Source organism: Antechinus flavipes, chromosome 4 (genome assembly GCF_016432865.1).
Source record: "Antechinus flavipes isolate AdamAnt ecotype Samford, QLD, Australia chromosome 4, AdamAnt_v2, whole genome shotgun sequence".
In the NCBI taxonomy this organism is placed as follows: domain Eukaryota; kingdom Metazoa; phylum Chordata; class Mammalia; order Dasyuromorphia; family Dasyuridae; genus Antechinus; species Antechinus flavipes.
This window is the reverse complement of record NC_067401.1, coordinates 478,710,409-478,737,501: the sequence shown is the minus strand read 5'-3', so window position 1 is coordinate 478,737,501 and position 27,093 is coordinate 478,710,409. Positions and strand designations below refer to the sequence as shown.

Sequence of the window (27,093 nt, the reverse complement as noted above, 5' to 3'; positions counted from 1 at the left end):
TAACTTTGATTCTTTAGTAATAGAAGTGTCCAAGATGAATGAACGAATGGGAAAATTTATTAAATGCTTCTGTGACAAGATTCATAGCAAATCATCATTACAGGAAGAACATTTGTGTGGAAAAATAGGTCTTTGTGCTGTGGGGCAGAGGAGGGTGGGTAATTTGGGATCCTGAAAAGTGCTGAGTAATTTCTTCAATATAATCCAATCTCCTATGTTCCTCTTATTCATTTCTTGTTTCTTAGTAGTATTTCTCTTAGATATAATTATTGATAGACTAACAAATGGCTTGACCATTCAACTGCATATTATTTTTTGGATGGTTGACAGTCTTCATGCATTTATGGCTCTTGGTGAGTGGTCTCAATGGATCTTGGGTCTTCTTGCCCTCAGCATCAGAGGTCCTTATCACCTGTAGAGAATCCCTCTTTGCTTTGTACATTGTAGGAAGTATCCAGGATCAAACTGAACACATTTATCATATTACATCTCCCTGTTTTGTGCCTTGTATGATGATAGTCAGAGAATTGCTTAGCCCAGTTATCTTTCCTCTTTTTTCATTTTTATTTCTCTAATTTCTCTCTAATTCTTTCCTTTCATTTCAATTCAGTGAGTTCTGTTTAATTTTAACACATGTGGGAAAGGCTCCTTATTGGAGAAAAACTTTAAAGGCAGACTTTTATTCTATAAAGTCCAATGTTGTGTTTTTATTTTGTAGTGAATGAACAGAAAGTACAATTGCGTTATATTCTTTAGATTTTTCTATCAATCGTGTGATTGTAGTAACACGGCCTGCTCTAGAGAATTATTTGCAAGAACCTGCCTTTCTATCATCAAGAATTCTCATACTTTCATCAAGGAGACCTTTGATACTTGTGTAGATCATTCTCAAAAAGATTTTATGATGATCTTGAGAAGCAATAAGTAATGGGTTCCTTTTATTGAAGTTTTCAAATAAGTGCTGAATAATTAGTCATTTTGTCTTGCAGCTATTCTCTTTTGGTTATGGGATTAGAAGACTGCTGAAATCCCTTAGAACTCTGACATTAGTCCTGAACTGAAAAGTTCGCAGGTTGATAGATAATATCACTATCCTCTCAATTAATCTTTTTGAAGAGTAACATTATCTGATTTCCACTCTTTCTTTTGGCACCTTCTTATCCCTAATAAAACTTGTAAGATAATCTCTCAACATTTGTAGGTCCTGTGCCAAACTTCCTGTGGACCTTCTGGCTTCTGCCTTTTTTCTTAGATTATGAAGATATATTGCTAATAATTTCCTCCACAGTGTTTTGCACACTGATTAATTTGTACCTTAAATTGGTGTTGGCCTTGAATGCCTTATCTCTCTTGGCAGGTGGATCAATGTCTACTGACCAAAAAAAAATTTCTAGATATTAGCTTGACTTTTGCAGAAGAAGGCAATTATTAAGATCGATATTTTTGCCTTTCCCCCATTTCACAGTTGTTATTTTGCACCAGTTGTTAATTTCAATAGATTAGATTGAAGTCATTGGAATGGTTTGCAATATCTTATTTTGTTCCAATTTGTTGTCGATCGTGATGTTTGTTCTAACTAGCTGCATTTCACCATGATACAATTCCCACAGCCATTTTCTGTCGGGTAAGCATTCTACATAACCGGAAATCAAATCGACTATAACTTAGCCGACATTAGGCTTCTTTTCTGACTGTAAGCATCTATGATCTAGAGGCTGGAATCTGCTGAATAGTTGACATGGCTCTGATTTCCTTGGTTTTTCAACTCTGAGACATATTTTCCAACACATAATATCATTGTTTTCCCCATAACCACCTTGGACTGAGGTCATTCAATAACAACTTGGTTTGGAGAATCTTCTCAAGTATTTCCATAGGATTTCTCTGTCTCTTTACTCCTGCAACAGAGGTTAGTAGCCTTTGGGCATATGATAAAGACAATTTGGACAGCTCCTTCATTTGCTTTAGTTTAATGATCTTCTAATCAATATATAGCATGAGGTTGTGTTCACCAAAGATGTTTGTCTCTGTCGTGGAGAATGTCCAGCCTGGAGTACAAAGAGCTGAGAGAATCTCATGGATAGTGAGGTGTTTGGAGACATTATTGGTCTGGATATCCCGAAGGCTGAGATTCATTTGGTTTTCTGATAACGCCTGAGCTACTTGATGGCGTCAAAACCCATCTCCTCTCCTCCCCACTTCTTCTTGTGATGCCAGATATGAAGTATCATGATCTAAAAAGAATTGGAATTATGGGTAATCTCAAAGGATCAGGGAGAGATACATTGTAGAAAAGAAATTGGCTTCGACTGATGATCCACGTTCCAGGAGGATTATAAGAAAGAATGTCAAGGACTTGATTAGAAAAGGTGGACCCAGTAGATGGGTAGCTTTCTCTTCATATTTTTTTTTTAGTGTCAATCACAATCCATGGAACAGTAAATAGCTAATAGATCCTTTAAAATTGTACATTTAAATGATTGTACAAAAGGAAGGGCATGACAAGAGTCGCAGGATGAGAAGGCATGGATGAGTTGCAATCTGCTCTGGTGGGAGGAAATTTCCTCACCGATGAGGTCATAGGCTCATGGAAATATATTGCCAAGATGGAGTGTCCAACGGATTAATCAGGATGATGAGAGATGAAGCTATATAAAGATAGGCTAAATCAACTAATTAATCAACAAACATTTATTAAGGCAGCTGGGTGGTTCAGTGGATAGAACAATGACCCAGGAAGATCTGAATTCAAGTCAAGCCTCAGATACTTTCTAGCTATGTGGGCAAGTCACTTAACTACTCTCTGCCTCAATTTTCTTAACTGTAAAATGGGGATATTAATAGAGCTATCCAAGGAGTATTGTGAGAATCAAATGAGATAATAATTGTAATGTACTTAGTACAGTGCATAGTACATGCTTTATAACTTATTGCTTCCTTTCCCTTTCCCCTGTGTGCTAGGTGCTAGGGATACAGAGATAAAAATGAATCAGTGTGCTGCCTTCAAGGAGCTTACATTCTACTACGAGAGACAACATGTATGTATATAATGATATAAAGATAAAATACAAGATAATGTTAGTGAGACACTAACAGCTGAGGGATAAAAAAAGACTTCCTATAGAAGATGATGTTGGAGATGAACTTTGAGAAGATAAGACTTCTTGTACAACAATCATGTATTGAGCACTTACAATGTGCAAATCCCTAAGCCGGGCTTCAGGGATACAAAAATATGACACAATTCTGCCCTCGAGACATTTGCTTTCTGGCCAGGGGAGGTTGGGATACACATGAGATAGATTCTTAAGTCAGGTCACCACAAAGTGTCAAGTAATAGAGACACAGGAGAATGGCAGATAAGGTGTTTTAGGGTAATCTGAAGAGAGAAACCCTCTTTGCAGTGGAGAAATCGGGGAAGACTCCCTTGTGGAGGCAACCTCAGAGATGAGACTTGAGAAAGGGAGAGCTGAGAAATGATCGTGTTAGAGGCAGGTAGGAAGAGTGGGGGGAAATGATACCTTTTCAGCAAAGTCTCCCCTGGTTCTTGAAGCTGAAAATGCCCTTCCCTTGGGCTAAAAACTTAGTCTCAGAATCCTGGGAGACATTGTCTCCACCCTTTCCTTCCTCCCAATCTTATATTTATCTGTGCTCAAGACATATACTTCACCACTCCCCTTCCTCCAACTCCCCAGTAAGAGCAGAAAACAGCACATCATATACAGGGAATAATTGCTCACAGTCCAGATTGGCTGAGTTATTAAAAGCATAAAATAATGGGAGTCATGGGAAATGGGCCCGAAGATGGAAATTGGAGCCTAATTGTGACAAATGCCAGATGAAGACATTGTAGTTTATCCTCAAGGCAATGTTGAGCTAGCAAAGATTTTTGGTCAAGGGAGAAACACGGTCAGACTCATGCCTTAGGAAGATGGTTTTGGCAGTTGTGCTCTGGAGAAACATTTGACAGTTTGGATTCGAAACATGGGAGAGAAGAAAGGAATTTCTCCAAGGTTTTGAACTCGAGTGACTAGAATAATGATGCTGTCCTCAATGGAAATATGGAAATTAGGAGAAAGAATCATTTTTAGGGAAAGGTGATGAGTTTTGTTTTAGACTTACTGAGGTTGAGATGTCTCTGATAGATCCTGGCGAAGACACCCAGCAAGCACTGAAAATGTGGGACTAGCACTGAGGGAGAGATGAGGACTGGAGGGGTAGATCTGGGAGGGATCTATCTAGGATAAAAAATTGAAGCCATAAAAATGAGTGAAATCACAGAGAAAGCAGGAGATAGAAGATACAAGTGGTCAGGACCTTGTGAATGGTAGTGGTGTGGAGGGAGACATGACCTCATCTCTAAGAATCTGAAGAATTGTAGACGAGAAGGGGGCTCAGCTTCGTTCTGTTTGTCCCTAGGGGGCGGAGCCAAGAGGAAGGGGCAGAGTCTGGGACAGGGAGTAGTTATGGGGAGGTTAATTTAGGTTGAAGTCAGGAAAAATTCCTCAACAATTAGAGTTGTCACAAAATGGCAGTGATGGTTCTTGTATATATTTATATTTGTATTTGTGGACTCCCCCATTAGAATCTGAGATTGTTTCAATCTTTCTGTTTGTATCTTCAGTGTTAGCCCTCTGCCTGGCACAAAGCAGGTGATTAATCAGTGCTTGTTGCATCAGTAACTGATTGATTCAGGCAAAGACAGCCATTTGTCAGAGATGTTGTAAAAGAGTCTCTTGTGGGCTGAATTAGGGTACCTCTGAGGTTCTCCTCTAGCTCTGAGATTCTGGGAACCCCTTATTTCCTGTCAGTCTTCAAGTCCTGTGGGGGCAGGATTTTTACCCCCATTTTATAGAGGAGCAAACTGAGTGCCAGAGAAGGAAATTGCATTGCCCAAGGACATAGAACAAATCAGTGGTAGAATTATGATCAGAAGCCAGGTCCAAGAATCATTTCTGTGACATTATGAGTCTTTTTCCCATTCAATGGGCCAGTTCCTCACTGGGCACAGGGTTTGGCCAGTGTGACTTCTGGGGTCATTTCCATCTGTGTTCTATGATCCCAGAGGAATGAGTGGAATAGGGCTGGGGAGGATTAGTCAATGAGAGGAGTTCAGGACCAGGGTTCAACCCCAGCTGAAAGGGAAGTAGGGCTGTAGTGTCCCCCAGAGTTCCCTTCCAAGAAGATTTGGGTCCATTATAGGCTCAGAAATGTGGATACCCAGCTTAAGTCAGGGCAGCTAGGTGTTGTAGTAGATAGACCAGGGACAGAAAGAGTTGAAGTCACTCGGTCTTTGCATTTATAAAATGTGATAATAATACCATCTTTCTCCCAGAGTTAATGAGGATCAATGTTTGTAAATGCTTTACAAATTTTATATAAATTCTATTTTCACTTTTATTATTATAATATAGTGAACTCATATGCAATAATGGGACCCCCCTCAAGCCCCTGCCCTGAAAACATCTTCCCTTCTTTTTCCTGCCTTGAACTTCCCTCATTACCTATGCATACTCCCCAACCCCTCAGTCCTTTTCCTTCGAGCCAATATGCAGGGGTGGGGGTGGGGTGAGTGGAGTGGGGTGGGTGGGGTGGGTGGGATGGGGGAGGGGAAAGAAGGGTAGAGCAGCTTGTAGCTGTTTACCTGAAGCATGACTGCGTCCTAAAGTTTAACCTTATTGTCTATTGTCTCATGTGAATTATCTGTAAGGTGAGATTTCTGTACTAGGAACTATCTGAGGTGTTTATCAGGTCTGTGGGGATTACTCCTGGTACAGTGGAGGGGAAGCAGGGAAGTAGGGAAAGAGAAAGAGACACATGGAGAGACAGAGGGAAAGAGAGAAGAGAGAGAAGAGGTGGGGAGGGAGGAATAGAGAGAGGGGAGAGGGAGGAAGAAAGATAGAAAGGGAAAGGGAGAGAGGGAAGGAAGCAGAGAGAGGAGGGGAGGAGGAGGAAGGGAGGGAGACAGAAAGAGAGAGGAAGGGAACGAAGACAGGGGAGAGAAAAAAAAGTGAGGGGGAGAGAGGTGGAGAAAGAGGAGAAGGAGGAGAAGAGAGGAAGAGAAAGGGGAAACAGAAAAATCATTTGACATAAGAAAGTTTCAGTTTGAAGGCTTGTCCTGCCTCTTCCTAGTCATGTGACCCTGGTTATGTTGCCTTCTCTGGAGCTCAGTTTCCTCCTCTATAACATGAGAGAAATGGACTAAATAGTCTCTTTTCCAACTGACATTTTGTGCCTGTGATTCTATTTGTGGTGCTAAGTCCTTGTGATATCTATTAGGTTTGATGTTTAGTAGCTGAGTGACCTTAGAAAAACATTTCACCTGCCTAGGACTCGGTTTCCTCCCCTATAAAAAGGGACTGCTTGCACTCTTGGTTTGTCACGTTGTTGTGGAGGAAGCTCACAGTGCTAGGGAACTGGGACCTGCCATTCTTTATTTTTTTATTTTTTTAAATGTGGTAAAAAAATATATATACATATATATTAAATTCAATATATGCATACATATTCGTACAATTATCTTGTTGCACATGAAAAATCAAATCACAAAAGGAAAAAAATGAAAAAGAAAACAAGAGGCAAACAAATAATAACAAAAAGAGTGAAAATGCTATGTTGTGATCTACTCTCAGCTCCCACAGTCTCTCTCTGGATGCAAATGGGTCTCTCCATCACAAAACCATTAGAACTGGCCTGGATCATCTCATTGTTGAAAAAAGCCACATCTATCAGGATTGATCATCATATAATTTTGTTGTTGCTGTGTATAATGATCTCCTAGTTCTGCTCATTTCATTCAGCATCAGTTCCTTTAAGTCTCTGCAGGACTTTCTGAAATCATCCTGCTAGTCATTTCTTACAGAACAATAATATTTCATAACAATCATATACCACAATTTATTCAGCCATTCTCCAACTGCCGGGCAGCCACTCAGTCTCTAGTTTCTTGCCCCTACAAAAAGGGCTGCTGAAAGCATTTTTGCACATGTGTGTGGGACCTGTCATTCTTGAACCTTGCTTCTTCTCGGGGCATGGGTGATCCGCTTAAGGGCTAGCCCATCTTGGTGCTGCCAGCTGGTGAAGAGCAGCCAGAGTTATACCAATACTGGATGGCTTGGAGTCACTGTCTGATCCTGGAGGGATTGAAGACTGAGGGCAAGGGCAGGGTTACTCCCAGTAGAGTCATTTCCTGGATAGGTTTCACTTCAGAGCCTGATTTCCCCAGCCCTGTTCTCCTTTCTGGCTTCTTTCAAAATTCATCACTAAATCTGCTCACCTACCCACCCACCCACCCACCCCTTGCAGGAAGTCTTACCCATTTCTTCCAGCTTCAATTGTCTTCCTCTTTGAACGAACCTTCCATTTAATCTGTCTATATCCTATATGGAATTAGATTCCATTCTATCTTCTCTTTCTCATTTGTCATATTTTCAAATGAGAGCTCCTGAATCAATAGGGATTTTTCTCCTTTTTCTAAATGAATGAACGAATGAATGTGTGAGCAGGATTAATATGTGTAAAACATATGACAAACTGCTCAGAACAGTGTTTTGCATACAGTATTCATTTAATGAATGCTCATTCATTCATTCATTCACTCACTTAGAGAAAAACTTGAATGGTCCCTGCTTTCAAGGAGCTCACATTTGAATGGGAGAGATAACATCTGGGGAGTCAGTGGTGATTCAGATAAAAAGGCTCCAGGGGGCTGGGTACAGCATTTTCTTTGCTACTGCTTCCATGGTTGAAGCCATATTAGTTTCTGATGTTGGTGGTAGTTGGTTTTGGTGATAGCTCAATGGTAGCTACAGTGGTTTCCCCCTTCAATGGTGGCTCTGGGAGTGGGATTGGAAGCATGGCCTATGGTTTGGCATTGTGGGAGGCTGGCAGTGAGAAATATTGGAATAGGGATGCCTCAGACTCCTTAGATATCCTGAGGACCTCTTAGGAGTGTTCTGGGATCTTGATGTAGAGTTGACCTAGGCTCCTCATACTCATGAATTGTGGGACCCATCAGCACCACACTTCTCAATTATAATTAGGTGAAGTGGAACTCTCCCAGAAAAAAACCAAATCCTCCTAGAATTTCTGGGGCTGACACCCAACCAGTAGAACATACAAAATGACTCCAACTCCCCCATCCCTTCAAAGAGAAAAGAGCTGCATGGGTGGGCTTTCCAAAGGAGGAAAGAAGTAAGTCTTCCTGTAGGAGGCAGACATGAGGAAGGAAAACATTTCAGACATAGGGGAGAGCCAATGAGAATGTGTGGAGCCGAGAGATGGAGCATCAAGAAGTCAGCCTTGCCTGGAAGCTGGAGGTTCTGTGTAAGGATCCTCAAGGTTTCTTTTGGTAACTTGAGTGGATTCTTTCATCCTAAGCCTCTTCCTCATTTTGTTCGGGATGATAGCAGTCACTGTATCAATCAGCAAGCATTTATGAAGCAACTGCTTTGTGCAGGGCACAATGACACGAACGAGCAATTTGTAGAGCGCTTTTAGAATGGGAGTATCTTGCTTCGCCCTTCTCCCTCATCCCTCACAGTTTGTTTATTAAATCATCTCTGAGGTGGAAGGGGTCTAAGAGGCATCTAGCTAACCCACATGCAGCTGGTGGCTCAGGAAAACCTGAGTTTGAATCCTTCCTGAGACACTAGCTGTATGACCCTTGGTAACTCACAAACTCTCAGCCTCCCTTTCCTTTCCTACTAAATGGGATAACAATAGTGGGAGTTGCTGTAAGGCTCCAGTGACATGATGTATGCAAACCGTTTTGCAAATTGTAAAGTGATTTATAAATATGTCAGTCCAACGAGAGTCCTTTCCACCACAGCCCAACACGTGGTCACTCAGGCTTTTGGTGAAGATGCCCCACCCCAGTGAGGGGAGCCCCCCTATCTCCCCCAAGGGACTCCATGCATGTCTAGGGAGTTCTCATTGTGAAGGACTTTCTCCTGTCCTGAATCCTGGATTTGCTTCTTTCCAACTTCCCCCCATTGCTCCCGACTTGTTCCTCTGGGGCCAAGCAGACAAGACTGAGTCCTTTACCATGGCAGCCCTTCACTGATTATGTTCCTCTTGGGTCTTCTGTTCTCCGAGCTAAACATCCTCAGAGCCTTCAATCGATCCTGAATGAAGCCATTCAGCATTATGGCTGTTTGTTCTGAGCACTCTTCTTCAATGGCCTCCCAACTCTGGGCCCAGAATTGAGCATGTTTAAGCAGGGCAGAGGAACAAGGGAACTATACTCCCCTCGCACCTCTTCTTTTCTTTTTCCATCTCTCTCTGTCTCTGTCTCTCTGTTTTTCTCTCTCTCTCCTGTCCTGTTCTCTTCTCTCACTTTCTTTTCTCTATTTTCCTTCCAATCTTCCCCTCCTACATTTTTGACACAATAAGCATTTCCTCAATTGCATTCCCATAACACATAAGACTTTCTAATAAAGGGACAACACATTTATAGGAGCATGGTGGCCAAGGAAGAGTGAAATTAAAAAGATGGTGAATAAAGCACAAGAATAAAGCAGTGGTACATCCCTTCTAGACACGTGTGCTTTTGAAATGTGCACTTTAACTTAGTAGGGCACTAATACCATCTGTTAAGGTTGACAAGTTTTGACAGCTTTAGTGTGTTGTCTATTTGTATTATCGCAGTCCTTGCACACACTGGGGGAATCTAGGTGTACAAGGGGGGGAGAAAGACAAGGATCAATCCCTTCTCAAGGGTCCATGTTTTTTCTACAGAGAAGGCTCTCCTTTCTGTTGTTAGGGAATCAAACTTCACAGCAATTTCTTGCCTCCACTGGATTGACTCTGATTCCTGAGAATTCTCTTGCCTACGGTCTTCCCAGATAAATAATGTTTTCTTTTTTAAAAGACTACTAGCCAGCCAATACTTTGCTATTCTCCAATTCCATTTATACTTAATAAAGGAGATAATAGAATTTTTTAAAACACACACGCAATTCTCTTCTCTTGCTTGCACTTTTATTCAAATTGTTAAGATAAATATGTCAGTACAAAGCCAAGCCTAGCTCTTTAGGAGACTCTACTGGAGACCCTCCAAGGAAGTTCTCAGATTTATTTGTCCAACTCTAATCTCTCTTCTGACCTCCAGTCTTTAATCCCCAACAATCTCCAGATAATTAGATGCCCAAAAGCATCTAAGCTCAACATGTCCAAAACTGAAGCCATTCACTACTCCATCCTAAACTGCTCACTTTGTCTTAACTTCTCCATTACTGTGGAGGTTGCCACCATTTTTTTAGTCACCCGGGTTCCCAATCTATTGTCAAACTCTTCTTTTTTATTGTCACTTCTCATATTCAATCTGTTGCCAAGTCATGTCTTCTCTACTTTTGTAACATCTCTCCAATATCCCCCCTGTTCTGTGAGACCACCACCACTCTGGTACGGACCATCATCAACACATGCTTGGGCTATCAAAAGAGTCTACGGATGGATCTCCCTATCTCAAGTCTCTTCCCAATCAATTGCTAAAGTCTTCTTTCTAAGGCTTATGTTGGACATGTCATCACCTACCTTTCCCATTCAACAAATCCCAGTGGTTATCATTTCCAGGATGAAATAAAAAATCTGTATGGCATTCCAAGCCCTTCACAATCTGAACCATTCCTACCTTTCCAGTCTCCTTACATTTTCCACATCCTTCCAGATATCCTGTGGATATGGAGTGACCTTAGCTTCCTCAATATTCCTCTAACGTAACACTCTAATTTCGGGTACCAAACATTTCTCTGCTCCCTCATGCCTAGCTCGGAGATCCTGATACTACAGAACTGGCAATAATCCTATGCCTAAATTCATATAGGATCAGAGACTGGAAACTAAAAGGGACCTTAGAGGCAATGAATCCACCCACTCACCCCTCCTCCCCCATTTTACAGATGAGGAACTGAAACATCGAGGTCAATTGCCTTGACCAGGATCTCTCAGAGAAAGTAAGAGTCACAGGCAGAATCCATATTCAGGTCTTCTTCACTCCGGTTCCAGAACTCTATCCACTCCATCATCCTGCAGGGCCAAGAGACTTAAATTTATCAAAGGCAGCTTGGTGATGTCTTGCTGCATTATTATTAATCTTGGACATCAACTCCCTATCAGCCATTTTTTTTGTGTGTGTATAGAAGCACCTTAATGCTTTACTCCTTTCCTTTAGCAGCCAGGGTCACTTTTGGGTTTCCAAAAAAATTTTTTTAAAAGAGGATTTGATCAGATTCTCTTGTCTATATCCCTGCCTACCCTTATTGGTAACCGCTCCCTAAATGAGTGACTCTGGGACAAAGTAACCACCACAGTCAGAGGAGAAAGAAGCAAGACATGGGCACTTAGGTGTTCTAGGGAGGCTTATTGAGGACTTTTTTTTAAGCTAGTAGAAGTCTTAGGAAGGTTGGAGTTGAGATGGATCTCCACTTAGCTGTCTTAGCATACATGTAAACTCATGTGGCATCGTATGTATATTAATGTTGCAAGTGTGATCACGTGGTATTGTATTGGGTAAATTATGTTGTGAGCATGTATGGATAGTAATTTCTCTCAAATTTTCTATCATTCTACATCAGCAACCAACTTTTGATCTTGACTGATGTTAGTTTTTTTTTTTTATGTTTTGAAGAATGAAGCAATTATTAGGGGAAGTTAAGAATTTTACTAAGACTCTAAGACTATATTTTCTTCAAAGTTTTATCTCCTCCATTTTCCAAATTGGAAGGGAAGGAAGAATCTGAACAAACTAGGTACCTAAGAAATGAATTTTACTAGAACCTAGAAGGTAAAAGGGATCATGGATCTGGAATGAATGAGCTGATCTTGACGACTATGTCAGTTCTTTGATTTTGTGAATTCATTCTTAACTGAAATATCAAGGAAGTATCAATAGGGATAGGGTGTGGCTCATTAATCTAGCTTATCCCATTACATATGTATTAAAAATATGATTCTTAGATTCTCTGTTGTGACTTTGGACTTTAAGAGTCTATAGTCTGACCATTGCGTGAATCGTTCTGTTCAGTCCAATGTGCCAGACATTTATTTTTTATTTTTATTTTTTTAATTAAAGCTTTTTATTTTTCAAAACATCCGCATGAATAATTCTTCAACATTAGCCCTTGCAAAACCTTGAGTTCCAATTTCCCCCCTTCCTCCATCCCTCCCCTAGATGGCAAGTAATCCGATATATGTTAAACATGATAGAAATATAGTTACAGACATTTGTTACATATAAGAAGAGACACCAGGGCTACAGAAGCACAAACAAAAATATCCCTGCCTTCAAAGAACTTACATTTAAGTGGAGATGGAGGGAGAGAATCACAATGTAAATATGAAATATGAAATTGGTGATACAATGTCATTTCAATAGGTAGAGAGCACCATCAGCTAGGAAGACCAGATAAAGCCTCATGGAGAAGGCAGCGGGGGATTCTGGTAAGGAAGAAAGGAGCACATTCTAGTCATGGAGAACCATCCAAGCAAAGACACAGATGGAAGCTGGATCAGCATGGAGAGGGAGTAGCCAGCAGGCCAGTGGTGTGAATGGCTGTAAGGCCAGAAAGGCTGTTGGGATCCAGGTCATGGAGAGATTCCGTGCCACGCAGAAGACTTAAATACTTCACCCTAGAGGCTCTACAGAGCTATTGAAGGTTTGCCGAGAGGGTGGTGATGTGCTCGGATCACCGTTTTGGAAATACTCTGGCAGCCGTGTGAGGGATGAGTTGGATAGAGGAGAGACTGGAGGCAGTGAGATTAATGATGAGGCTACTGCCATAGTTCAAGAAAGGTGATAAAAGCCTGAATGAAGGTGCTGGAGAGAAGAGACATTGAGGGGGTGGGGTGGTAGAGTCGATACTATAGCACTTGATTAGACATAGTGAGGGAGATGATGGAGAAGGAAGAGTTAATGACAATGTTGAGGTTTGCAAAACTGGATGGTGGCAAGGATGGTTGGCGAGGACCTTGACAAAACTAGGAAAGTTAAGAAAGGGGATGAGTATAAGACATGCAGAGGTTGAAATATTTAAAGGACACCTGAAGGACACGTCCAGCACCTGTTGAGGCTGGAATTTAGCTTGCAGCAGCTTCCAGGATGCTGATAGATCTCCACTCTCTTGCTGAGCCCACTCATGGCCCCAAAGAGAAACAGGGAGAGACCAAGATTCAAACTCAGAGACCAAATCCAGCTGCTTGTTCACTGGAATTTCCCCCCCATCATCTTTCTGTCTCTCTCTTGAATTCTCTCTCTCTTTTTTTTTTTTTTTTTTTGAATATAGTTTTGCTGAGGCAATTGGGGTTAAGTGACTCGCCCAAGATCACACAGCTAGGAAGTGTTAAGTCTCTGAGACATGATTTGAACTCAGCTCTTCCTGACTTCAGGGCCGGTGCTCTATCCACTGCCCCACCTAGCTGCCCTGAATTCTATCCTTTCTTTCAGAGTCTCTGAAAGAGAATCCCAAATGCTCCTCTGCCTCCCAAATGCTCTTTCATAGACTCTCTTTCATTCTTTGTCAAGATCTCATTCTCTCTTATTTCTCTTATGAAACAACTTAGTGCCCTTTCCTTTACTGCTGTCTCCACTCGATTTTTAAAGTCCTCATCTTTCTGTCTCTCTTTCTCTGACTCAGTCTCTGTGTTTGTGTGGGTCTCTATGTGTCTCTGGGTCTGTCTGTCTGTCTGTCTTTGAATCTGCTCAAGGTAGAGTCAATTTCCAAATTTGGAAGCTGTGCCAGAGATGCCCCTTGCAAGCCTAGGGACCTCGAGTCTCATTCCTTGTGTCTAACCTGAGGCTCCAGAGATATGTAGAGTGTTAGATTGTTGTGGTGGTGGTGGTCGTTTTTTGTTTGTTTGACTTGTTTTGTTTTGTTTGTTTTTACAGGGGGGAGAGAAAAGTGGAACCTTAATCTACCCTCCTGATGCTCTGTTCATTCTATGGAATGTCTTCTGGCCTTGCTCTGGGGACGGGGCGGCCCACTGAGGTTTCATTCTTAATAGCATTTGCAGTGAGCTAAGCTACTCGGTACTTGGGTACATGAAAAATATGCTAGGCCGGGTAGCAAGAGTCAAATCCTTGCTTGGCCTTTCAGGGAGCTTACTATTCCCCTGCCCCATCACGCGTGGCTGATTGAAATTTGAGGAGAAATAATATGTTTCTGAATTATCTTCTAAAGGTTGACAAAGCACTTTACTCAGAGCAACCCAGTGAGGTGGGTTCTATAAGTATATATGTGTATAATAAATATTTATATAATATATTTATATTATATATATACTTATATATACATATAATATATATCATAATAGAATTATATATCTATATATATGGATACATATATAGATATAGATATAGTTCAGTTGTGTTCTATTCTTTGTGATTTCATTTGGGCTTTTCCTGGCAAAGATGCTGAAGTGGTTTGACATTTCTATCTCTGATTCATTTTACAGATGAGGAAACTGAGGCAGACAGGGTTAAATGACTTATTCGGGGTCACCCAGCTAGGAAGTATCTTTTTTTTTTTTCTTTTCTTTTTTAGCTAGGAAGTATCTGAGGCCAAATTTGAACTCAGGAAGTTGAGGCTGCCCAACTGCAGGCCTGGTGCTCTGTCCATTTTGCCACCTAGTGTCCTCCACCTTACAGATGAGAGGAACTGGACTCAGACATATCAGTGCAATTGCCCAAGGTCAGGCTAAGCCCTGGGGCTAGTATTGCTGATAAGCACAGTAGCCTTTCTGAAATGGGCCTGCAGTGCCGGCCTGTGCTGGATCCTCCGGGTCTGGAGGGAGAAGAAGCTGTGGTGGGAGCTCCTTCAGCCCCAGGAGCTGGTGCCCGCCTCTCCCCTGCTACCCCCCACGCATTGATGCTCCAGCCCCCTCCCCAAATCTTTCACTGGCCACTTGGCTGGCTCTTCAATTCATTTTCCCTTAATTCTTTCTTCCGATTCCTCCTTTCCACCTAAGAGTTACACACTCAGACACACAGACACTTCCAGGGAAAGAACAAGCTAGGGAAAGAAAGGGTGTAGGATCACAGTCCTGAGAAGTCATCAGCCCATTTATTGCCCTCCTCTTAAAGATGGAGAAAGAAAGGGCGTAGGATCACAGTCCTGAGAAGTCATCAGCCCATTTATTGCCCTCCTCTTAAAGAAGAGAGGGCTGAAGGCCGGGGAGTTAAGTGACTGGCTCAGAGTCACACAGAGAGTGAAAGGCAAAGATCGGGTTTTGGACCTAGAACCCCCGACTTCCAATTCGGGGCTTTTCCCTCCGTATGGGGAGACGGGAAGATGACAGAGATGGGGGGCTGAAGGGGAAGAGACAGAGATAGAGACGCACACGCAGAGAGAGCCAGAGAGAGGCTCGGAGAATTCGAGAGCGAGGCAGGAGAGCCAAGGGGGAGCGGCGGCGGGCCCGGGCAGGCGGGCCAGGCGGGCGCCCTGGGAGCGGCGGCGGGGTGAGGGTTCACTGCCCATTTAATCAAAGACAAGTTAAGCCGTGCTCCTTGGCCGGCTGCTGTTAATTTATAAAAAATACCCCCTAATAAAATTCGACTTGATTCTTCGATTGGCTGGGCATTAGCCTCCTCCGCCTGGGGCGACGCGGGGACATAACGGATGCATTTGCAGATTTGGAAAACGAAAGCCATCCGCCCAGCGCCGGTGGCGGGAGATCCGCCGCTTTGCTTGCTTAATGAAATATAAAGATTCTTTTAACCAATGTAAGCACAATTCGACAGCTCGTGAAACGCCGCGGCGCCGTGATGAATGGCCTGCCCGGCTCCCCAGGAATTGCTACGCGGCACCTTTTAAATATTTAATTGATTTTATTTGGAGTGCGCAGTGGGCTGAGCCCGGCCCGGCCCCCGGCCTCCGGGGGCCTCCCGACGCCTCTCCCCTGCCCTGGACGCCCCTGCTCCTCGCCCCGGCTCCCGGGGGGTGGGAGACCCTAAAGGAGGACGGACGCACAGAGACGGACAGAGACAGAGAGACACGGTCGGAGCCAGAGAGACAGGCGGAGGCTGGGAGAGACACACACAACAAAGAGAGATGGGAAGAGAGCCAAGGAGGGACGGGATGGAGGCCGACCAGGAGAGGAGAGACAGAAAGAAGAGACATGGGGGATACAGAGACGATGAGAGGCAGGGAGAGATGAGGAGAGAGAAAAAAAAAGAGACAGACAGACAGAGAGACAGAGAGAAAGACAGAGACTGGGAGAGACACACACAGCAAAAGAGAGATAGGAAGAGAGCCAAGGATGGAGGCAGACAAGGAGAGGAGAGACAGAAAGAAGGGACATGGGGATACAGAGACGATGAGAGTCAGGGAAGAGATGGGGAGAGAAAAAGAGACAGAGAAAGAGACAGAGAGACAAAGAGAAAGACAGAAAGACAGAGACAGAGGCAGAGAAAGACACAGAGACAGTGACAGAGACAGAGGGATTGAATGATAGTGTGAGACACTTTCAGAGCAGAAAGGGGCCAAGAGTGGATGAGCCAGAGTTCTGATCCAGGCACAGAGAAAAATCTGTGGGCACTGCAGGAAGTAAATTCCCCCAAATGTCGTGTAGACAAGAAGTGAGCAAGCTCAGATTTTGTTTTAGCTCAGGCTGACTTGGTCCTCTAGATAGGTGAGACTCGAGTGAAATTTAAAATACAAACAAACCGACAACTTAAGGAGGCTTCCAGGGCTGAGAGGTGTGGCAGATGGAACCCAGGGCTGAGGAGGTTCTCAGAGGAGGCTTCCCAGACCCTGTATCCCGGAAGACATCCCAAGCTATCTACAGAGGCAGCAGCCGTCAATCAGGGGACGGACAGCTCTGCTAGTTAAGAAGTTTTTTTTTTTTTTTTTTGAGCTGAAACCGGCCTCCCTGTCCCTTCTGCACATGGTTTCAAGTTCTTCCCTGTGGGGCCAAGCAGAACAAGGCTAATTCCTCTTCCCCATGAGACTCCTTCAGAGATGTGAAGACAAGGAACACCTCTCCTCCTCTTCCCCCTCAGTCCTTATAACGGTTTTTCTCCCGGTGCTTAGGACAGTGACCTGTGGCAGTCTCGGCTGGAGAGTCGAGTACCGGACAGATGGTGGGAAGTGGATTCCCAAGGGGCTGAGTCTGAGCTTTGACCTGTATTGCCTCATTAAGTCACTTTAATGTATCACTTCCTTGTGTCTTGTTTTTGATGTGAGATTCTTTGCTCAGCTTCTTCCAGACGCTGCCATCCAGGACAGGTAGTCTGTTCCATTTTAAGGACCAATTCAGCTCCTTCTTTCTCTGTTCGGTTCTGTGCTCCTAAGACCCAGTTCCTCCCAGGTTCACAATCCCTTTTGTTCCCAAGTTCCTCTGCCTGCTTGTCTCTTTCTCTGCCCGTCTCTCCCGTCTGTCTCTCTCTCTCTGTGTTTCTGTGTCTCTATCTCTGTCCTTACATCTTCTGTTGTGTGTTCTAAAGCCCTCCTTTTGACGTTCTATAAGCCTGTGAGACTACAGGGGTGTAGAGTAGATGATTAAATCTGAGTAATTTAGCACAAAATAAGGACATTGTGGTAATGAATATCACAGGGCTCCAGGCTTAGGCACTTCTCCCATGGGGAGGAGCTGGGGATCTTCATGCCCGGCTTCTCTGGTTTTATAGATATAAGCTTTGTACAAAGAACTCGGGCTGAAGAAGAAGGAGCCCTGAGTTTGCAATCTAGTTTTATCATTGCCTACCTGTGAGACTTGGAGAAAAGCGATTCTCCAGAACTCAGTTTGCCTCTCCTTAGAATGGAAACAATAACATCCATCCTGTCTCTGACATGGGGCTTTTGTGAAGAGAGCAAGATTATGAGAAAGACTTTTGGAAAGTTTAGACCACTGATGTTATCACAATGGTTAAATGGGTCCCAGATAGTACTTTGGGGGTTGGGGTCCCCCAGTGACCAAGGCTAAATAAGCCCCAGGACCTTTTTGTCATCCTCTTCTCCTCCTGGTGTCTCTTAGCTTTGGTGAGAGGGGGCAGCAGATGGCCCCGTTCTGGGAATGAGCTGCCCTGACTCACTGCTCCCCTCGTGGGCCGGCCTTTTCCCTGCCAGTTTGTGTGTTCCTTCTAGCTTTCCCATTCCCATCTTGCCCTCTCCCCACACTGTAAGCTGGCAGGAGCCATGTCTTATCCAAGGTACAGGAGTTGTGCATCCGCTCTCAGTCTCTGACTTTGGAAGGAAGGGGGTGAGAAGGGAGAAGAGGGGCAGAGAAGTGGCTGTGGGGTTTCTGGGCATCTGCTAACAGGTTCCCTTCTGCTTCCTGTCCCTCCAGGTGTTTGCCGGAATGCAGCACTACGGTGTGAATGGCTACTCGCTGCATGCCATGAACTCCCTCAGTGCCATGTACAACCTCCACCAGCAGGCAGCCCAGCAGGCCCAGCATGGACCTGATTACAGGCCCTCTGTGCACGCCCTCACCCTGGCTGAGAGGCTGGCTGGTAAGATCAATTTGGGGATGGTGAAGGAGGGAGCGCACGGGGGAGGGAGGGGTCCCTCTGGGCCATGCATCCCACAGATCCGCTTCCTCATCATTCCCTTCTCCCACATCCCACCTGTAGAATTACTTTTCATGCTTTACATCATAGCATAGAGAGTTAGAGTTGAACCTGTAAAATGGACTTGTGCCTCAGCTGCTTCCTCTCTGGGTGATCTTAGGCAAGTTCCTTCACATCTACGAGCCTTGGTTTCCCCTTTTGTAAAAAGAAGGGGTTGGATGCCATGATTCCCTGCTCTCTGTCTGGGATCCTAGGTTCCTTAGCCCACCACAAATATCCCCTCTTTTAAAAAAAAGTACCTGCTCACCAAATTAAATTTTTAACAGATGTAACAGAAAAACAAAATAAAACAGAAATGTCCATCTTCCCTGCCTTCCTGCTAGGAAGGATTTTCTCCAAGGAGCTTCCAAAGGACTCTGATCCCATCTCTCTGGTACATTTATCGTGTGATATTGAGTTCCTCCTCTTAAAGCCACGAGATCAGGGACTTTACTTTTGTAAAATTAGCTTTCTCATAGCACAGGACCCAGCATCCTGAACCCAGCAAGTACTCAGTCAACATTTACTGGGTTGAATGGTTCCCTGTTGCAGGGTATGAGTCAACTCTGGAGTATTTCCTTCCATTGCAGGTCATCCATATAATCTTTAAGAGTCGAGTTCCTAAAATGGGGTACTACTAGCTGAGCAGGCCAAGGGGTCTTCGTGGACTCCAAAGTGACCCAAAGTTGAATTCCTGGCCATCTGCTCTATGATAGCTCTTTCCTGAGTTCTCTTTGTTCTCAAATGATCATTTTCCCACTCTCCCATTTACATGTAGTATTACTGTTCCCTTCCAAAAGAAAATAGGCAATTACTTGGAAGTAATGACTGTCTCATTTTGTTTTTATGGCCCCAGAGCCTGGCACACAGTGGCACACAACCTGGCACAGCAATCCTGTTGAATTGGTTTGAATTGGTTAGAGTTGTTCCATGACTTCAAATTTAGCAAGCATGAATTAAGTGCCTACTGTGTACTGAGCTCAAGGAAGCCAACAGAATAGGACTAACACAGTCCCTGGCTTCATAGAGCTCACAATCTAAGAGAAGCTGAAGCTTTGGGAGGATTTAGGTAGAAATATGAGCTCAAAAAGAAAGGTCATCACAGATGGCGGAATCAAGGAAAGCTTCTTGGAAGAAAGTACCCTGTAGCCTAATGGATAGATAAGTGGTTGTGAAATAGAATGTAAAGGGAATAGGGTGGGTAAGCACAATTATGTGACTTGCCCAAGGTCACGTAGTAAGTGCCTGAGGTCCTCCTGACTCCAGGACCAGTACTCTTCCATCTCACCATCCAACTGCCCTAAGAGGGAATGATTTTTAAACATTTTTCATTATTATGGAATTCTAAAAATTATTATGAACTTGGTAAGCACCCACAAACTTGCATACTTCCCTCCTACAAAAAAGAGTGGAAATGTCCCTTAGGTGGATCCAGCTTTGTAATTTTTTAAAATTATAATTCACAATTAATATGGTACCCCCAACATTGCCCAGCTTGTCTATGTCTCCTTTTGACCTCCGGGGGGAAGTGATTTGAAGGTAAGCTTTAAAAAATGGGCATAAATTTACCAGATCAAAAAGGAAAAGGGAGAAAGCACTTATTAAGTACCTACTGTGTGGCAGGCACAATGCTAACTAAATCTGTTACAAATATTGTCTTTTGATTCTCACAAAACCCCTAGGAGGTAAATACTATTATTGTCCCATTTTACAATTGAGGAAACTGAGGCAGACAGACTTGGTCAGGGTCACATAGCTAGGAAGTATCTGAGGCAGCATAGTTGTTCTATTTACTGTGCCACCTAGTTGCCTCTCTAGATAGATAAATAGGGAGGCTAAACGTTCCTGCCAGAGAGAATTATGGCGAGCAAAGGTTCTGAGCTAGGACAGTTGCACAGGGCAAAGAAGAGAATCGACTATGACTGAAGCAAGGCTTCAAAGCTTTAAGCTTTCATGGAAGGGACTAATCTAAGATGCAGCTGGAAAGTTAAGGTGATCCTTGAATGTCAGGCAAATGAGTTGAAATTGAATGGGAGGCAATAGGGTCTCCTCTAGGGCTCTGAGGGGAGGAGTTCCAGGGCCAGTTCTGTGCCGAAGGAAGATGGGTCTGGGGATGAATTAAGAGACAGTAAACTCAGGGGGTTCTAGTAGGAGCCTATTCCAACAGGCTAGGTGGGTGACATTGTGGATCTTCACTAGGGAAGTGGGAACAGAGTAGAGGGATAGGGAGGAGAGAAATGGTCCAGGTGGAATCCACAGAACTTGGTCACTAATTGGAGATGACAAAAGAGAAAGAGGAAGGAGTCAGAGATCACCCCCAGAGACTGGGAGATGGGATCAATGGGGGGAGCCTAAAAAAGGGAGCAAAGTTTCTATGTGAAAATCACAAGATGGTGGACTCTTCAATCTTTTCTGGCCCCTATATGAAGAAGTCCTCTGGGAAAGAATGGGTATAGAAGCTAGGCTAACCGAGGCATGCGTGGAGAGATCTGGGACTCCAGCTGAGCCCCTCACCTGGCTCTCCAACACTCTTATCCTTCCACATCCATCTCGTATTCTCCTGCTCCATAAGCCATTTGTCCTTCTTGCAGGAACCACAGCATCTCTATTCTGGAGGCAGTGACTCTGCTCCGTGGGGAGCCAGATGCCGCTTTGAGTTGTGACTCCTGCAGTTAGGAATATTCTCTCATCCTGCTCCCCCTTATGACCAAATGCAATTTTGTGGGATAATCTGTGGGTTAGGGGTCAGTCTTTGGACAACTGAGGCCCAGGCGGTGTTAGGGCTCAGAGCAAAGAAGTTACTTTTTCAGGGGATCATTTATGGCATCATTGGCATGGATTCAGTGACCTCTCTTAGCTTCCTATGCCCTTCAGCCTGAAGGGATTTTAATTACCCTGAACATCCTCTTCTGAACAGTAATGTTCAGACTATCACTAGAACTGCATATACTACTTGAAATTTGAGCAGTAATCTGATTCAGAGGTGATTTGCTAAGGCTAAGAACACCAGTGACCTCTCCTTTAGGACGGGTCATATGTCCCCTGGAAAACATTCTAAGAATAACAACAAATTTAGCAGAAGAGCATTGATGAACTATCATATATCCCTAAGAAGGTAAACAGAATAGTAAGGAGAAGTTGAAAGAACTTGAACCTAGAGTCACTTAACTTCTGCCTGCCTCAGTTTCTTCATCTGTAAAATGGGGATAATAATAGCATCTACCTCCCAGGATTATTGTGAGTATAAAATGAGACAATATTTGTAAAGCACTTTGTGTAACTGAAGCAGCCATGCTCACCCCACCCCCACCATCATGATTCTTCTTCTCCAAGACAAGAAGAATGTCCCAAGAAGCAGAAAGGATGGCAAGAGAGGAGGGCAGTTAGAGGTCATTGCAAACCTCCTTATTTGATAGAGGAAATTCGAAAGGGAAGTGATTTCCTTCACGATGTACAAATAGCAACTAGCTGAGCCATAGCTGGGTAGTGAGCTTTCAGGTACCTACCTAGGTCCTTACCATCCATTTTCTATTAGAATCCAGAAGGCCATTTGGCCAGGAAGGCTCCCATTCTGCAATGGGTCGGCCTGGATCGTGGCTGGCATCTTGTCCAGCTTTAAGACTTCGATTCTAAGTTGGTGGAGGGCTGGGTTTGGAGAGTGGGGGGGCAGGGAGTAGTTAGTCTTATATGGACTCCTCCCTAATTCCCATAATTAAATGGGCCCCCCTCTGTTTACCCTCCAACGGCTGTACATTTCAAGACATCATCTTGGAGGCCCGCTATGGCTCTCAGCACCGAAAGCAGCGCCGCAGCCGCACGGCCTTCACAGCCCAGCAGCTCGAGGCCCTGGAGAAGACCTTTCAGAAGACCCACTACCCGGATGTGGTGATGCGGGAACGCCTGGCCATGTGTACCAATCTGCCAGAGGCCCGAGTGCAGGTAAAACTCGCTACCCTCACACTGCCTTCCCACCCTCGGCCCATCTCCTTCCTTCTCTGCTAGCTCCCTTGGTTTTGTGGCTAAGCATCAGCCCGGTCTTCCATTTGCATTTTGTCCCTTTTCAGAAAGGCTGAACTTCCAACTTAATAAGGTGGGGAGGGAGGAGGGTAAAGGCCGGCTGTGTGAGCTGAAAGTGGGTATAGAGCAAGACCGTAGGGAGGAGGGACTGAGCTGGGGAAAGGACTGTTAGTGATGCTTCCTCTCAGCCCTTCCCTGCCTAATTCCTGTTTATTAGACACCTCTATTCCCCCCCCCCTCTGTCTCACTCTCATTCTGTCTGTCTCTCTGTCTCTGTCTCTCTCCCTCTCTCCCTCCCTCCATCTGTCTCTCTGCCTGTCTCTCACACATTTCCATCCCTGTTCCCACTTCTATTCTTCTCTTAGATTGTCTGTTCACCTCTTCTTCCCTTTTTTCTCTTCCTTCCTCTCACCTGCAAGGTATGGTTCAAGAACAGAAGGGCCAAGTTCCGTAAGAAGCAGCGGAGCCTGCAGAAGGAGCAGCTTCAGAAACAGAAGGAGACCGAGGGCGGGCACGGAGAGGGTAAAGCCGATGTCCCCAACCCAGATGGCCAGGCTCCTGTCCTGCCTGACTCTGAGCAGTCCTGTATTCTGCCTGGCGAACCCTCCGCTGAGCTACATCTGACCCTGTCTGAGCAATCAGCTGGTGAATCAGCCCCCGAGGACCAGGCTGACCGGGAGGAGGAGGAGGAGGAGGCTCGGGGAGCCATTGAGCAAGGCAAAACTGAGAAGAGTCCAGGTCTGGATGGCAAGGGCTTCGGCTGCAAGAGGAGCAGCCCCAAAGCAGGTGAGGCCCCCGGGAAACAGGACATAAAGCAGGAAACAGGTCGGTCTTTGAGAGAGAAAGTGCACGGGCCTCCGCAGGAGAGCTCTCGGTGCTGAAACTTTTAGAGAAAGTATGAGGCCCATTGTTTGGGAGTCAGCATCAGAAGGGAGGGTGAGTCAGAGATTACACTGTCGAGAGAACAGTGGACATGGGAGAAGTATCTTCATATCAGGAGAAACAATATGAGAGTATACGGGATATCAGAGGACACGGGGTGTCAGAGGAACCTAAATGAGAGAAAACAGTGAGAGAACCTGGGGACTGGAAAGGATGGTGCTGGAGACGACCTACGGCAGCCCACAATGCATCAGGGAAGACAAGCTATAAAGGCAGACAGCGCACGGGGAGTGGACTATTTATCAGAGCAGACAGGGTATTTCTTCGGTGAGCGGGGAGGAGGGATACACTTTCTCAGGGGAGAAAGTATCAGAGAAGGTACTGCGTTTGAAAAGACAGTTTGTCTGTCAGAGGAAACGGCCTATTGGCAAAGACAATGTATCAGAGGAGACAGGCAGGCTATTCGAGGAAACTGTATTGGAGGAAAGGAGGAATCGCTCTTAGCTGAGACGGTGGATCAGAGGAGAGAGAGTTATCTTGCAGTGGAAAAAATGTAACAGAGGAGATCATTGCTCAGAGGAGACGTTACTTAGAAGAAACAATGTATCTGGGAGACACCTTATGGGACAATGTAGCAAGAGGGTATAAAGGAAGGCTTTATCTTGGAAACAGTGTAGCAGAGAATTTTTCGGGGAAGTCCTGTGTGGAAGGGGTTAGGGGAAAAGGGATTAGTGTGCCCCTCCACCACCATTTCCCCCCACACTCCACTCCCACACCCTATTCGACCCAGGATCCTGCCTCTGCAGCCCCCGGGCTGACCGAGGGTTCGGGAGACCTCGGGTTGCTGGGCTGAGGGAAGGGATGAGGGGTTCAGCGGTCAGCTGGGGTAGCTTTTGCGTAGCGGTTAACGGGCCTCCTCCGCGGCTGTTCTTGCAGACTCACCGGGCGGCACGGCTTCAGGCCCCCTGCCGCCGCAGACCTCGGGCGCCGGGGCCGGCGGGGGCGGCGGCAGCGTCCTGGGGCCCTCACACTCCTACTCGTCTTCTCCGCTCAGCCTCTTCCGCCTGCAGGAGCAGTTCCGCCAGCACATGGCGGCCACCAACAACCTGGTGCATTACTCGTCCTTCGAGGTGGGCGGCCCGCCGCCCCCAGCTGCGGCCGCCGCGGCCGCCGCCGCCGCCGCGGCCGCCGCCGTGCCCTACCTGGGCGTCAACATGGCCCCGCTGGGCTCCCTCCACTGCCAGTCCTACTACCAATCGCTGTCGGCCGCGGCTGCCGCGGCCCACCCCGGCGTGTGGGGGTCCCCGCTGCTCCCCGCGGCCCCCGGCGGCCTGGGTCCCCCGCCGCCGCCGCCCCCGGCCGCCGCGGCCGCGGCCGCCGCCGCCGCCTCAGCCGCGCTGAACAGTAAGACCAGCAGCATCGAGAGCCTGCGGCTCCGGGCCAAGCAGCACGCGGCCTCCCTGGGACTGGACACGCTGCCCAACTGAGCGGCGCGTCCCCAGGAAGGCATACCTCCCACCCAGGCCCCTCCCCCTCCCTCCTAACCCCAACCGGCCCGCAGCCTCTCTCCTAGGCCCGGGGCCCGACCCAGACCCTTCTCGGATCCGTCCTGGGCAATGGGACGGGCAAGGGTCCGTCTCCGCCCAGGAGGTCCTGCAGACCCCATCTTGGTCCGGAAGAGACGGACCTCCCAAGGCCAGGGCGGCCCAAAGCCCCGCCCAGGCCCCTTCCGGGGTTCAGGACCAGGTCCCTCTTTCCTCACCACTCGCCCTCCCCGCCTGCCGCAGCCCGGAGAGGCAATCCCCCCTCCCTCAGACCTTCCTGGCGCTGTTTCCACCCGCGCCGGGACGATCCCTGCCTCCTCCCCGTGGGAGGTGGGGGTGAAGTCTATACCCGCTGCCCCCCTGCATGGCCCTGGGAGGGAGCTGGTGCGGAGGGGAAGGAAATCTGTCTCTCCCCTTTGAACTCAACTTCCCCCACTTTCCACCCCTGACAGTCCTAGAGAAGGAGCAACAGCCTTCTACCTTTGACCCCCAGCTCCCTCCCTTCGTAACTGGATGTGTGGAATGTGATATAAATATAAATATATAAAGCTCTATTTTCAGTTCTCCCCCCTCCCGCCACCCCCACCCCCCCCATCCCTCTTCTCGTTTCCTTTCCCACTTCCCCATCATCTCCCAGCTCCCAGTCCCTCTGGCTCTACGTGTCTGCCTTCTCGGCTGTGTCTCGGTGCCGTGTCTGTCCCACTCGTGGTTCTAACTCCTCTCCGGGTGGTTTTCATCCCCTGCCAAGTCCCCACAGTCATGTCCACCTGGCATCAGGCAACTGGGTCCCCCCTCCCTCCTGTATCTGCCTCTGGGCTTTTCCTTCCTCTCCCTCACCTTTCGGTCTCCATTTCTTTCCCTCTGTCTCCCCTTGGATTTCTCTCTATTTTTCTGAGTCACAGACTCTCAGAGCCGGAAGGGACTGAAGAAGTCCTCCAATACCATATGGACAGAAGGAAGCTACTTGGGCTCCAGAACTGCCACCTTTGCTTGAAGACCTCAAGGAACAGGGAGTTCACTACCTCCTGGGCAGGTCATTCTACTATGGGACAGCTCTTTCTTCCCTGTCTGTTTCTTGAAATCTCATCTTTCTCTCTGTTTTTCTCAGCTTCTGTTCCTCTTGGTCTTTTCCTTTTATTCTATTTTCCTCTCACTAACTCTCCTCATCACCCACTTCCTCAGTTTCCCCAGATGGCAAATGTGGTCCTTCCTGCCTGTGTTAGTGCCCTCACCCCAACTGTTAAGCTTCATTTTGATTATGCTTGTGCTAATTTTTGGATTCTCCCGATCTACTCCCATTCCCCCCAGCCAGGGTCACTAGTCCAGCCCACCCCACCTCACCCTGTGAAAACCTAGTCTCTGGTGTGACTGTGACCTTAGAAAAGAAATCTTGAGCAGGAGAAAGAAGTGGCAAGTCCTGAGACAGCTGTGCTCCTTAATTTTCCAGAGCAGGCAGTAGTGGCAAAGTTGCTCCTTGTGTCTCAAATAGAATTTTTATGATGTCAGAGCTGAAAGGGACTTTAGAGATCATTTCTTCTAATCTCTTCATCTCACAGATGGGAAAACTGAGACTCAGATGAAATAAGAAGCTTGTCCAAGGTCATACAATGTCAAAACTGGCAGAAACCTCAGAGATCATTAGCTTCATTTCACAGATAGTTAGAAAGGGGCCCAGGGATAGTAAGAGGGATGAACCAAGGCTATATAGGACTTCCTCCCCTGAGCTCTTATTCTTAGTTTATTTGAGGGTTCTTGAAGTGAGGTATAACAGCCATGGAGAGATTTTGTTTGCAGTGGGGTTGGGTGGGCAGGGATTGGATATCCAGCCTGATATGACCTCATTTGACTCAGTTCAACCAATAAGGCCCAGAGCCCTTCCTGTTCTTCTCTAACTCCTAGGACAGAGAAACACACATGCTCAGAAAGCCTGGGTGACAGTGGGCAGAAATACCTTACTGGATTGAAGAGCAGGTAATTTACAGTTCTCCCTGAGAATGAGAATGGGATTGAGATTAGAGGATAAAGGGGGTTTCTTGTCCTCTGAACTAAGGAGCTGACTTTCCCACTTAAGGGGAGAAAACCTCAAAAGGCAAGAAAACGAAGAGG

At 45.9% G+C, this 27,093-nt stretch overlaps 1 protein-coding gene across 2 annotated transcripts; it reads left to right on the top strand.

Annotated features, from left to right (window-relative positions):
- The first annotated feature begins 15,850 nt into the window (after nucleotides 1-15,850).
- DMBX1 (diencephalon/mesencephalon homeobox 1) lies at nucleotides 15,851-25,544 on the top strand. Of its 2 annotated transcripts, none has more exons than XM_051995275.1 (4): nucleotides 15,851-18,446; nucleotides 22,288-22,483; nucleotides 22,981-23,347; nucleotides 24,380-25,544. In XM_051995275.1, exons 1-4 carry the CDS (start codon nucleotides 18,295-18,297, stop codon nucleotides 24,928-24,930), a joined length of 1,266 nt encoding a protein of 421 aa, XP_051851235.1. In that variant the 5' UTR covers nucleotides 15,851-18,294; the 3' UTR covers nucleotides 24,931-25,544. The 2 variants fall into 2 exon arrangements, with proteins under 2 accessions (XP_051851235.1, XP_051851236.1); XM_051995276.1 differs by having other exon boundaries at nucleotides 15,851-18,448; nucleotides 22,305-22,483.
- Nucleotides 25,545-27,093: the final 1,549 nt, after the last annotated feature.

Coding starts and splice junctions, on each gene's coding strand:
- DMBX1 (XM_051995275.1), top strand. CDS start 18,295: ATGCAGCACTACGGTGTGAATGGCTACTCGCTGCATGCCATGAACTCC. Junction 18,447..22,287: donor ACCCTGGCTGAGAGGCTGGC/TGGTAAGATCAA, acceptor TTTACCCTCCAA/CGGCTGTACATTTCAAGACA. Junction 22,484..22,980: donor TGCCAGAGGCCCGAGTGCAG/GTAAAACTCGCT, acceptor CTCACCTGCAAG/GTATGGTTCAAGAACAGAAG.